The following is a 14,346-nucleotide window of genomic DNA, read 5'->3' on the forward strand; positions in this document are numbered from 1 at the left end:
AAAATTATTCTAAGTGACATGGGTTCATACCTTCAGACTGAAGACAGTGTGATGCTACGAACATTGCCCTCAAAGTGTTTATCCTCGGTGACATCATTGGTACAGCCACATTTTATTAGCCATATAGTCATCATGTAATTGTTGTGTTTAGAGTGTGATTAATGGTTTGCTCTGTAAGGCCGTATGATTCAGGAAGCCTTGCCCTAAATTTGAGCTGTCTTCAGCAGTGACTTTATAAGCCAATCTTATTTGACTATGTGATGACATCACCTCTTTTGAGAAGGAAAAAAGACCAAATTAATGACACCAGTCTAACAGGTGTTCAGACTTCACATACTGAGGTGAGGGCAAGATGTAAGATAAATAAAGAAAAAGATTGTGGAACATCATTTTAACTCCTGTTTTGAGTACACTGAAGATGTTTACAGGTAAACTGTTCTGCACAACTACAATTACTATTTTGTAATGCAACTATTTTCCCTATATTATACTTATAAGCAATCAGACTGGCTTTGGAAATCCCTATAACTAAAATTTAAAAATTGGAGGTTTTTTGTCCATAAATTCAAAGAACTGCAGTCTTTAAAAAAAGATATGCACTCCGGAGTTTGTTCATTTGGGAAATGTTATTTCTGTATGTGCTGGAAGTAGAAAATCCAGAACAAGTTGTACTGCTTTTTTTTTAATGAATTGGGATATCTACATCAGGAGAGTGATCCTGCTACATCTGTATTTTATAGGGTTTTTTCTGATCTTCTGGCATGTTGCTGCATTGTTTTCAGTGGAATTATGGCAGAATCAGCAACAAGTTCAGCAGCCAGGGAAAAGCATGCTTGCACACTTCAAAATTAGTTACTCTAAAGAAATGGCAGCAAAATGGTTGTCATCAGATCTAAGAGCTGGAAACAGTACAATGGATCATTTGGCTTAGAGATTGCCAATTGGCAGTCTGTGAATCAATTGTGGCTTGCAAATCACTTTTATCTTGCCACCTCACCAAATTTAAAATAAAGACTTGTAACTCTTTTTTTCTTCGAAAAACATACAATTGTTTTCAATGAGATATTTTATATGTGATTTTACATTGCTACAATCCCCAATTGTGTGTATCAATATATGAGTAGTATATTTTTGTTTTGAAGTGTACAAATTTCTGTATTTACAGGAAGATTGTTATGTCAGCCAGTTTGCTATAAAGACACCAAACTCTATTCATGTAAGTTTTTAGAATCAGATGAGTTAACCAGATGGAAGTTTGGATGTCATCTTGGAGTTTTTTTTCCTATGGTCTTTGAGAATTTATGAAGAATATAATGCCAAAGGGTTGAACAAAGACAAGTATTTTCCTTGTCTTCAAAAAAGATGATCCAATTAACTATAGATGAATCAGTGGCTTACTGGTGCAAATTGGGTTTATATGACTTTTGGTCCATAATCCTGTGTTTCAGTAGCAACTGTGGCTTGCATCTTCAGTGGAATTTTTTTTGTCTAAATCACGGTCACTAAATGTTGTTCAGTGCTTTCAACAAATATCAGCCATGAAAACCTACAGCAATTAATATCCAATTTTCCCAGATTTGGCCATCAGAGCAAGTTGAGCCTAAAGCAGAATGACACTGAAAAAAATCTCTAAGAGTTTCATCATGTGACCTACTCTAACCATTATTTATGTCAAAATGCACGAGTCTATTATCAGAAAGCAGCTGCTATTATCAGAAAGCAGCTGCACTAACTAGATTTGTATAGGAAACGTATTAGGAGGAAATCTTTGCTGTCCAAAAAGAACATCAGGGCAAATTTATTCATGAACACCTAGGCAAAGAACAGGAAGTCTGGAACAATGTGCTCTGAACCAGAAAACATGTTTGGTGAAAACCAAAGACAGCGTTTCACCAAAAGGACCAGATATCAACTATAAAGTCTGATAGTAAAAATGGTTCATCATCATCATTACGATTTAGGTCTGCTTTACTGCATCAGGGCCTGGACAGCTCATCATTGTAAAATCCATTATGAATTTTTCAATGTACTAGAGCAGTGGTTCTCAACCTTTCTAATTCCGCAACCCCATAATACAGTTCCCTGTGTTGTGGTGACCCCCAACCACTTATACATCACCGGGTGCCAGGGGCGTGGCCAAAGAAAAGGGGGAAAAATGGTAGATAGCCTTGTTTGGCGACGCCCGTGAAATGGTCGTTCGACCCCAAATGGGGTCCCGACCCACAGGTTGAGAACCACTGTACTAGAGGATGCCTAAGAATAATGCAAGACCATCTGTCATAAGATTGAAGCTCAACTGAAAATGGAAAATGACAATAATGACCCTATTCATTCAATCTCTCAGGCATTGGCTGACCAAAAAAAAGGAAATGAAGGATTCTGGGATAGCTAAATCAAATATCAAGATGTTGTGGATTGATTTGAAATGGGTTGGGCATGCAAGAAACCCCTTAAACATTGCATAGTTGAAAAGATTCTGGATGGAAGAATTGGAAAAAAAAATGCCTCCCGGTTGATGTCAGAGACTGTTAGAGTTATAAGAAATGCCTATTTGAGGTAGTTTCTGCCAAAGGGGGCAATACCAGGTATAGACTCAAGGGTAAATATCACTTTTTCTAGAGAAAAAAAATGGCAAATCTTAATTTTTTTATGAATAAATAATTGCAGAATCAGCTTTTTCATAATTTTTTGTTCAGTCACGTACCTTTTATCTTCATATACTTTTGAATGAAGATAAAATATTGATATGTCTACATCTGTTTAAAAAACTTCACATGGAGTGTACCTACTTTTTCATTTGATAATAAACTGCCTTGGGATTCTCCTTTCCTTTGGATGTTTAAATAGAGGCTAGATTAAATAGATAATTAATACTAATTATCCTATAGTTGTGGATTCCTGCACTGAACACAGTGAGGGAGTAGATAGAATAGAATAGAATCAAGCTGGAAGGGACCTTAGAGGTCTTCTAGTCCAGCCCCCTTCTCAAGCAGGAGAACCTATATCATCTCAGACAAGTGATCGTCTAGTCTCTTCTTAAAAACCTCCAGTGATGGACTGCTCACGATTTCTGGAGGCAAGCTGTTCCACTGGTTGATTGTCCTCACTGTCAGGAAGTTTCTCCTTAATTCCAGTTGCTTCTCTCTTTGATCAGTTTCCAGCCATTGTTTCTTGTCCTTCCTTCTGGTGCTCTGGTGAGCAACGTGGCAGCCCCTCAGATACTGGAAGACTGCTATCATGTCTCTCCTATTTCTTCTTTTCTTTAGACTAGCTAAGCCAAAGTCCCGCAGCCATTCGTCGTATGTTTTAGTCTCCAGGCCTTTGATCATCTTAGTTGTTCTTCTCTGAGTTTTTTCCACACTCTCAACATCATTTCTGTGATATGGTGACCAAAATTGGCTGCAGTATTCCAGGTGTGGTCTTACCAGGGTTTTATAAAGCAGTACTAATACTTCACATGATCTTGATTCTGTGCCTCTGTTTATACAACCCAGGATTGTATTAGCTTTTTTGGTTGCTGCTGCACACTGCTGGCTCATAGTCAAGTGATCGTCCACTAGAACTCCAAGGTCCCTCTCACAGTTACTGTTTTTAAGCCAGATCTTGCCCAATCTGTATTTGAAACCTTTGATTTTTCCTGCCTAAATGTAAGACTTTGCTTTTCTCCGCATTTAAACTCTTTTTATTGGATAGGACCCATTGTTCAAGTTTGTCTAGATCTTTTTGGATCCCGAGTTTGTCTTTTGGGGTGTTGGCTATTCCTGTCAGTTGGGTGTCATCTGCAAATTTAATGAGTTCCCTTTCAATTCCCTCATCTAAGTCATTTATGAAGATATTGAAGAGTACTGGGCCTAAGACGGAACCTCAATGCTTACTTCTCTCCATGTGGGTGTAGTGCCATTGAGGACTACGTTTAGTACAGCCAACTACAGATCCATCTGGTGGTGATGATTATTGTCTATTCCACCTTTTTGTAGCTTACCATGGAGTAGGTTGTGGTCTACCTTATCAAATGCCTTACTGAAGTCTAAGTATACTAGGTCTACTGTATTTCACTGGTCTACTAGTTTAGTCACTTTATCAAAGAATGAAATCTGTTTTTAACAAACCCATGCTGGCTACTAGTTATGATTTTGTTTGCTTCTAGTTGTTTGCAGATCTGATTTTTGATTGTCTTTTCTAGGATCTCCCCAGGTATTGATGTTAAATTGATTGGTCTGTAGTTTCTTGGGTCCATTTTTTTTTCCTTTTTTGAAGATGGGAATTTTATCAGCCTTTTCCAATCCTCAGGTACTTCCCCAGTCCTCCAGGATTTATGAAAGACGTGGTGCATTGGTTCTGAGATAAGATCTGCCAGCTCTTTCAGAATTCTGGGATGTAATCTGTCGGGTCCCAGTGATTTATATTCGTTAAGGTCAGATAGGTGCTCTCTTACCATTTTTTTTGCTTATTTTAATTTTTGTTTCTGGTATGTCTTTTGCAGTGGTTTTTGGGGTATATTGGGCTATAGTTTCTTTGATGTAAAGTACGAGTTAATCAGCTCTGCTTTCTCCCTGTTGCCTGTTATTTCCTTCCTTTAGTGGCTTACAGTTTCCTTGACTTTTTTCTTGTTGTTAATGTGTTGGAAGAAACTTTTTTTTTATTATCCTTGATTTCTGTTACAAGTCTTTGTTCGTTCTGAACTTTTGCTTTCTTGATTTCATCTTTGCATGTTCGGGCTGTCTGGTGATAATCGGCCTAAGTTATGTGCCCCTCTTTCCATTTTTTTGTATTTGTCCTTTTTGTCTTTCAGTTTGTCAGAGAGATCTTTGTTCCATCAGTTTGTTGTTTGAAAATCCCTCTTTTTGGTTGGTGGATGTGCTTTGCTGTTAGCCTTCTTTCTAGCGTCTCTGTTCTGGGTAATTATGCCTATTTTTTTATCCCTTTTTCTGCTTGTTTGTGCTATCTTGTTATTTATTTAACTTTCTTAGTATTGTGTTAGTTTTATTTATCCTTTTCTTCCCTCTATTTGTTTTTTAAAGTTTTTGAGCTCCAGTTCCTTTTTGTTCTTTACTGGGGATCTTTCCTCCCTTCCTATTGGGACCTCAAAATTAATTGTTGCCTTCACTTCTGTTGCTTGCTGCTCCGGCCTCTTGTTGTTTTCTCTGTTGGCTCCCTTCTGTCTTTGGTGCTCATCTCTGCTCTGGTCAGGCCTCTGTTCAGCTTTCTGGTCGGCTCAGCTGCTCTGTTTGGTCTGTTCCTCTCAGCCGGCCTCTGAGCTTCAGATATCGGAGAGCTCTCTGGCTCCTGCTGCTGCTGCTTCTTTTCTCTCTCCCCCCCCAGCTCAGGTTTTGCTGCTCCAATTCCTTGCTGTAGGCCTTTTGTCCTTTGCCAAGCCAGGCTAGCAGGAGGTGGGGGAGGGGACTGCTGGTCTTGCTGGGGAAGGAACGCTGATCCAGTCTCCAGCTGAGGCAAGTCTCCCCTGGGGAGGGCTGTGGGACTGGAAGGAGACAGGGAGAGGGCTGTGGGAGTCAGACTGTCTCTGCTTTGCTGGGCCCTGGGTCAGGCTGTCTGGCTGCCCCCTCGAGTTGGGCTGCCTTGGTTGGGATGTGGACCTAGGCAATTGCTGAATAAATGCTGTGACCCAGCGGTTCACTGCTTCCAACAGTCACCCTCGTCTGTTGTTCAGAAGTCAGTTCGTTGCTCTCAGTTGCCTTTTCCCTCCCCAGCGTTGGGCTGCTTAGCTGTGCTCCGGAGCTGTCTCCCTCATTCTCTGTTGCCTCCAACTCCACGTGCAGCCATTCATTTGCTGTGTTCCTGTTTGCTGGTATTTTCCTCCTTGCCCCAATTTCTTATTTTCCTTTATCCTTTCTGTCTTCCTTATCTAACTTTCTGCTTCTTTTTCCTCCCTCCCCCTCCCCTTAGTACCTTCCTACTTATTTTGGCTACTTTTCTCCCCATGATCTGATACTGCTTCCTACGCTGCCGCCATCTTGGATCTAATCTTTTAAGATCCATTCCAGCTCTTTAATTCAGTGATTCTTATGAATGTATGGATGACATGTGCATCAAGGCTGTTTGCATAGAATATTTAATAATTACCTTTAAATTGGGACTAGCATATCTCCAAATACTCAGAGACGGGAACAAAAGAAGAGTTTCTGTTTCCTATGTGTAATTGTACCAAAGCCTTCTGATTAGCCATTATAAGAATCAAAATACTGGAATAAGATGGGCCTTAACTGGCTTAGCGGGGCTTATTTTTTAATGCTCTTGTGTGTTATTTAAAGAGTAGTCTCTTTGTTTGGAGTCATTGTTGTTTGGTTCATTTAATAGCAGTAGTATTTAGCTTATGTATGGCCCCATAGTGCTTTACAACACTCTCTGGGTGACTTGCAATGTAGAAGCATTATTTGCACATTGCCACCAACAGTCTGGGTCCTCATTTTTACCAGAAGGATGGAAGAGTGAGTCAATCTTGAGCAAGTAGGGATCGAACGCCAGGCTGTGGGCAGTTTGTCTGCCATACTGCACTTTAATCATTGTGCCACCTTTTTGTAATGTTAAAGGGGACCCCCCCCTTTTCTTTCTCTGTCCAATTACCTCTGGTGAATGTAGTCTGGATTCCTGAGAGGGCGGAAGTGCATTCCAGAGGAGCAAAAGACAGCAAAGTTTAGATCAGTGGTTCTCAACCTGTGGGTCGGGACCCCATTTGGGGTCGAACGACCATTTCACGGGGGTCGCCAAACCACGCTGTCCGCCATTTTTTTCCCTTTTCCCTAGCTGTCCTACTCCCTCTTATTGGTAGCCACACCACTTGGCCACACCCCTGGGGGTCACCACAACACAGGGAACTGTATTATGGGGTCATGGCATTAGAAAGGTTGAGAACCACTGGTTTAGATAGTACAGAAGAAGGAGAGTTAAGACAGCCCTTTCTCAGTAATTCTCAGAGTGTACTATATGTTTAATGGTGTACGTTTTCTGCTTTAGTTTGGCAAGATTTCTGTCTACAGGTTAAGAACAATAAAGGAAACTGGTTAGAAGAACTTCAACATGTCTTTGTTGGTTACTGAAGCCCAGCACCTCTTTTTCATTTTTGTCGTGTCTGTGTCCAGTATTGTCCCCTACTATATCTCCCATATTTCTCTTCTGAGTGCAGCTGTCCTTCTGTTTTGTTCATTTTTATCCTGTTTTTCTTTCCCCTTCTCCTCGTCCTCTTACCCTTTTGCTAGAATCAAAGGAAACGGAATTAAAATGAAATCACAAGGAGAGTGAAAATGATAGGATTCCAGGCAGATGTTTTGCATTTTCAGATTAGTCATTACTAAATCAGCTTAGAAATGTTAACAAGCATATTTTTATTGTAAGATTGCAGTAAATTGCACAGTTTATTTTTTAGGCAGTATAATTAGGTTATTTCTAAAATTCCTCTCTAAAATATATTGAATATATCTGCTTTTATACAAAATGACATTAATCTTGCATATTGAATCTCAGCAAAGACATCATATTCCGAGTGGTAGTTTCCTGTTCTAATATATCTCTGAATTCTGGGTCAGTAATTTCCTCAGTTTTAATGCAATTTATCTCAGTGAAATATTAGTCCACTTTCATGGAGATAATTGTTGCCTTTTGTATTCTGGAGAGGGCCACACAGTAAATTCTTGTAAGAATAACCAGGCTTTTACAGCATAAACACGACACAAGCATTCATCTCATCTGTGTGCCACACTTTGCAAACAAGCCATCATAGTGACATATTCTTTTATAGCCCCTTTATCTTCCTGTTGTCTTTCAAAAATGCAGAGGGCCTTTCACATCATGTCTTAAATAGGTCTGAAATTCCTGTGTGGAGTCCCCAGGACTTTGCTTTGTTTTTACTAGCATCAGAAGAATCAGTAGAGTAAATCTGCCTTACCTAGTCCCAGTCAAAGCAAAAAAGAAGGAAAAAACAAATGTCGCCAATATTGGCATTTGTTTGGAATCTTTCAGAATAACAGAACAATGGAGTTGGAAGGGACCTGGGAGGTTTGCTAATCCAACCCCTTGCTTAAGCAGAAGACCCTATACCATTTCAGACAGGTGGCTGTCCAGTCTTAAAAATCTCCAGTCGTGAAGTACTTACAACTTCTGAAGGCAAGCTGTTCCACTGGTTAATTGTTCTTAATTTCTCCTTAATTCCAGATTACTTCTCTCCTTAGTTTCCATCTGTTGTTCCTTGTCTTGTCTTCTGGTGCTTTGGAAAAAAAGCTAACCCCTCTTCCCCTATATCATGTTTACCAAATGCCAGACAGAGGTCACTGATCTTTATCTGAGATGCTATCTATGTCCTTGTTGCTGGGTTCATCCATTTGGACCATCTTTTCTCTTTTGGATTAAATCTTAATTTTAGAATAAAAATGTGAATAAATCCCAGGTAGATCTTGTTCCCTGCACCATTCCTCTGCATTGATCAGACCCAGGACTTCCCATCTCCTTTATTTTGAATCAATTATATCTGTAACCACTTTCCCCATGATCATTCTGCCTTCAGGATCTTGGGCTCATATCATGTCCTCAACCATTGGTTGCTTCTAGGACTATCATCACCACTCTACAGTCTCTGGTCAATTCCTCTATGGAGGCCACAGTACTATGATGCTGATTACTACAAGGTTAGCTAAATATGTTTCTTATACTTGATTACCCATTTATTTATTTCATAAATCTATATAGCTGCACGTCTTGCTGTTCTGACTCTGGGAAGCTCATAAAATTAAAAAGCAAAAAGCAGTACAAAGACAACCACAAAAACCCTGCAAAAATCATTAAAAGCAATAAAAGGATTAAACTATTAAAAACAATTTGTGGAAGAACATTGTTCATGTTCCTAGAAATATAACTGTTTAATTGTCTCTTTACATCTCTAAATCCCCAGGCTAGATGACAGAGCCATGTCTTGCATTTCTAGAATGCCAATGATGTTCCTTTTTTTAAAAAAATAGTAATTATATTAAAAATCACAATTACAGTGATACAAAAGTAATGCAAACTAACAAATTTAAAAGATTAGGAAAGAAAAACAAAGTAGGAAAGAAGAAAAAATGAGAATCTAGTAAAGAAAAATATATAAAGAAATGACTTCCTCTTTATCTCAACAAGTATCAACAATTAAGTAACTTATCACCTTCTCTTAAAATACAACAAATGTTCTCTTCTGCTCATACCCCATCTCTTATTTATAAACAGATTCTTAAAAGCCTCACCAATCAATCAGAATAGAGCTGGAAGGGACCTTAGAGGTCTTCTAGTCCAATCCCCTGTTTAAGCAGGAGACCCTGTACAATTTCAGATAAGTGACTGTCCGGTCTTTTCTTATTAATTTTTCTTTGCCCCCTCTCATAAAATTCTTCAAAGCTTTAACAAGTCTCTTTTGTAAATCTGATATAGGAAAATTATCTAGGTCACTCTCATGGTTGTTATTTGTATAGTCCTTTTAATTATTAATACATTGGCTGATTTCTTTTGTATATCCAATGTATCATCTTTTTCTATATCATTCTTGTAACCAGTAATTTTTAGATCCACTTTCAGATCAGTCACAATCTTGTCAGGTTAAACTTGTTAGTCTTCCATAATGTCTTTGAAACACATTCTCTATTCACATAGTTTAATAGAGGCAGATATTCTTAAAAATAACTTCTGGTTCCATTGTCCAAAAACATCCTTCAATATGTTCAAGGGCTAAAATATTTTGCTCCCTTTATTAGTAAATCAAACTTAAATGTTCTTTTCCTTTAATTGTAATTTTTATTTCCTTCTAGTGTCCAACCTTCAAAGTCTCATCCTACCCTTTTTTTAAAGAATGCAAAACAAGATTAATTTCCCACTAATTAATATATAATTCAAAATGCTTTCAAATTCATCCGGACCCTTAGTTCATCCAAAATCAAAGTTTTAATCATCCCTTTGCTGTTTATTCCAGAAAAAAAAAATCAAGCCTTTAAACTTGTAGCTAAAACTTCTTTTGCTAAGGATAGAAGGAAACTCATCCACTGATGTAAAACGTGTATATCCAAAGGTTCCTAATAGTTGAATACCAGTTAACAAGCAGTTTCCAAAAGCAAAGTAAGACAAGGAAGTAAGCGAGCCCAATGTCTTTAAAGGCACAATATTGGATTGAATAAGTAACTAGTCCCTCATCTTTCAGAGCTCTGAATCTGCTGGTGACTACTGTCTTGCAGTCTCCTTGTAAGGATGGAGCATTTGTGGGCAACATAATTTCAAAGGGACAAGCGTCCTGACCTTTCAAGGCCCATCTAAGAGATTGCATATCAGAATAACAAAGTTGGAAGGGACTTTGAAAGCATTTTAGTCCAACTCCCACTCAAGCAGGAAACCCTACACCATTTCAGACAAATGGTTGTCCAATCTCTTCTTAAAAACCTCCAGTGTTGGAGCACCACAATCTCTGGAGGCAAGTCGTTCCACTGATTAATTGTTCTAACTGTCAGGAAGTGTCTTCTTAGTTCTAAGTTAGTTCTCTCCTTGATTAGTTTCCATCATTGCTTCTTATCCTACCTTCAGGAGAATATGTTGATCCCCTCTTCTTTGTGCCAACCTCTTCGATATTTGAATACTGCCATCATGTCATCCCTAGTTCTTCTTTTCATTAAACTAGACATAGTTTAATTTCTACAACTGTTCTTTGTATGTTTTAACCTCCAGTCCCCTAATCACCTTTGTTTCTCTTCTCTTCACTCTTTCTAGATTCCCAACATCTTTTTTTATATCATGGCAGCAAAAACTGGATGCAATTCCAAGTGTGGTCTTAACAAGGCATTATAAATACTTCACGTATCTTGATTCTAACCATCTCTAAATGCAGCCTAGGATTGTGTTGGCTTTTTTGGCAGCTGCATCACATTACTGGTTAATATTTAAGTGATTGTCCACTAAGACTTCAAGATGCCTCTTTTTGCTCATCATTTTTCCAAGTGGGTAATTGCAATTATCAAACTTTCTTACAAATTAGCAAAGGAACTGTTCCTCTCCTGTGACTAATTACATGCAATAGGCAAATACGCTGTACCCACCAAGAAATTCTGTACATATTAGAAGCTTCCAAATGTGCTCTGTGCAGGATATACCCCATGCAAGTGAAGACCACTCCAAGAACTTTAGTTATCAGTAAGTATCTAGTAGTTTTTTTCTTAATGCTCCTTTATTTAATGCCATGTTTTGGAGGCTTAACACTGTACATATGTGAAAATTGTATTATCAACCCATGTGCCATTCATAGTAAAATATTCAAACAGCAAAGCCAAATGTGTTTCATCCATAAATTTTAGCAGATGTTCTGAATTCTGGTTGATTTGTTGCATGCCCACTTTGGATGGTCTTTTAAATATTGTACTCATTATAAGACATTATGGTTTATTTAATAAAGGTTTACAGAGTTTTTTTATGGCTTTATTGCAGTTTGAAGGATGCAACAAAGCATTTTCTCGGCTTGAAAACCTTAAGATCCACCTACGAAGTCATACGGGTGAGAAGCCTTATCTTTGTCAGCATCCTGGCTGCCAGAAAGCTTTCAGCAACTCTAGCGACCGGGCTAAGCATCAGCGAACACACCTGGATACTGTAAGCATGATGTTATTTCATAAAATGCTCAGTGAAATACAGCTGTCATAGCAGCTCCTTCTCTGCAACCATCACAAGTTTCTTTTGATAAAATACAACAATTTAGTCATTGCCATGATGGAAGAATGATGAAAATAGGGCCCATGGTATTCCTGAATGACAGAAAATAGAAAAATAGAAAATAGAGCAAGTATTAGTAACAATCCAGAGATAGCAATAGCACTTAGACTTATATACCGCTTCGTAGTGCACTCTGTGAGCGGTTTACAGAATCAACATATTCCCCCAATAATCTGGGTCCTCATTTTACTGATCTCGGAAGGATGGAAGGCTGAGTCAACCTTCAGCCGGCAAACTCCTGGTTGTGACAAAGTTAGCCTGAAATGCTACACTCTAACCACTGTGCCACACGGCTCATGGTCTTACATATTATTGGGTTTATTTATGTATATTGTTCTTCATTAATATATGATTTTATGTGGTTTAACATAAAGTTAGATTTTTAAATTGTAGTCATCTCAAAATATAACATACTAAAACCATGACCATGCATCAGATAAAAGAGTCAGCCAAAATATATAAAATATTAGGGTGAAGAAATCTTACCTAATATTTTAGATAGTAGTGCTAGTACCTAACAAAGCATTAGAACCAGTAAATAGATATCTATAGTTGATTTCCTGTTCTTTCCACTACAAATTCCAGCATTATTGATAATAATGGTAAGGAATCCTGGAATTTTTACCCAAAACATCAGGAGAGCATTTGGTTAAGGAAGGTTATAATACCTCAACCACAGAGAATCATCAAGTTTGCTTTTCTACTATTTTGCCATACAATTAATTTGTCTTCATTTGAATTAATATTTTACATACCTTTGTAAATCTTTCTCTGTCGACTTAAAATCTTGGGTGTGTGATTTTTTTTTTAATTGAAATTCTTCCACAAATCATTTGAAATGTCAGGCCATGTTTCAAACTAAAATGCATTTTGTTGCCTAAGATTATAAATGAAAGCCTGCATGCGTGATCCCTCATCTGCTGCCTTTTATAGGTTTTGGATATCAGGTCAAAATTGGCAGCCAAACACATCTGTAGGCCATCATATGAAGAAAATTGGCCTGTAAATATATTTACTTCTTTTCTATGCTCCACTCCACCATTTGCTTATTTAACCTATATTTCTATAAAGGTGTCAGCTGAATGAATGAATGAGTGCAGTTTTCCTTATCTCTCCCTGGCTGGTGTGTAGAAATGATTTTGTATTTTTAGGATATTTCCCAGTTCATCTTCGAACACTTTTCAAAATTAAAATAGACATTCTCAACCAATAATCCCCCCCTTTTTTAGGTTCTTTTCATGTTTTACAGCATTACAACTCTCTCTCTCTCTCTCTCTCTCTCTCTCTCTCTCTCTCTCTCTCTCTCTCTCTCTCTCTCTCTCTCTCTCTCTCTCTCTCCCTCCTCCCTCTCTCCCTCTCCCCACCCCCACATTAGCACATGTATCTACTTTTTGGAATATTAGAATGCATTACTCTATCCTTTTTATTAAACTTCATTATAATGAAACTTTATTAATATAAATAATCCACAGCACTTGCAAGAAACAGAGATGAACAGGAGCTGTAAAGAGGTTGTATAAGGAGGCAATTACAACCGAATGTTCTATTAACTTTCTAAGAGACTTGGATAATGGCAATGTTACCGTATTGCCCAGGTCATGTTAGCCTCTACTATGGGCAGTCACCCATGAAAGCTAAGCATACTCTTTAGTCATCTTAGCTACTGCTCCACAGCTCATAAGTCCTCCCTTTGTCTTTTTGAAAGAGGTGAATATGTGGTTTAATGTTTGGCTGGGTGTTTATGTGGCAGAAACCTGGAGGTTAATTGATATTTACTTTTAAACTAGCTACACATTTCAGACAGTGCAGCATTAAGGAATGTGTAATGTACATTATGCCTTCCAAAAACAAACAAGCTACTCAGTCACATTTTCCAACCCAAGCACGCTTACAATAACAATGTTTTATTTATTTGAAAATCAGCTTTAGGGATTTGAATTTGTAATTACTTCTAAAATGTGGCTCTTTTGAAACTTAATATGTCATATAGGATGCATCTTTTTGAAGTTTAATGGCTTGACATTAATACAAGTGGAAGGGAGGGGGAGGGAAGGCAGATGTATCCCTCAAAGCAGTTTGTAGACTTTGTGATGTATGCAGAACCAAGTCTCTCTCTTTCCGTGTATCTTTTTGGATGGTCTTATTGCGAAGAGGCTCTTTAACTTTTCTACTCTGTTTTTCTCCCTTCTTCCTTTTTCTTCCTTTGTTTTTACCGCTTATTCCATAATCTTCCTTCCTATCTGAAATACTTCTAATCAGCAAAAAGGTACGGTAATAATTTTAACTAACCTTTTAATTAATAACTTACTTACTCTTGCTGAACCTATTCTTACATTTTTGCGGTATTTATATTCTGCACAAGATAACATTCATTTTTATCCTGTTAATCTTCCCAGGGATTTTAGCTTCGTATCACACTAGCAGTTTTTGTTTTTGATTACTGAATATATAGTAAATGACAATGCATCTTGCATGCTGATGTTAGTGCTTCAAATGCACGTAACACAAAACTGGCAGTTCATGAGAGTTTAAACTCCAGTCCCTTTTATAAGCCAGCTATGTAACCGAATACTGTGTGACAGTGAGACTGAAAAGGCTTGGACTAGTATGGATGGACATTTT

The 14,346-nt window shown here is 38.0% G+C and overlaps 1 protein-coding gene across 1 annotated transcript in view; it reads left to right on the forward strand.

Moving 5' to 3' along the window:
* Positions 1 to 14,346, forward strand: part of GLIS1 (GLIS family zinc finger 1) — a 235,904-nt gene that overhangs the window by 175,344 nt on the left and 46,214 nt on the right. Inside the window, exon 4 of the mRNA XM_039320006.1 lies at positions 11,443 to 11,604. Within this exon, the coding sequence (XP_039175940.1) occupies positions 11,443 to 11,604 (162 nt within the window). The remainder of the gene's footprint in view (positions 1 to 11,442; positions 11,605 to 14,346) is intronic.

Source organism: Crotalus tigris, unplaced genomic scaffold, assembly GCF_016545835.1.
Source record: "Crotalus tigris isolate CLP2741 ecotype Arizona unplaced genomic scaffold, ASM1654583v1 scf7180000023617.9722795, whole genome shotgun sequence".
NCBI lineage: Eukaryota > Metazoa > Chordata > Lepidosauria > Squamata > Viperidae > Crotalus > Crotalus tigris.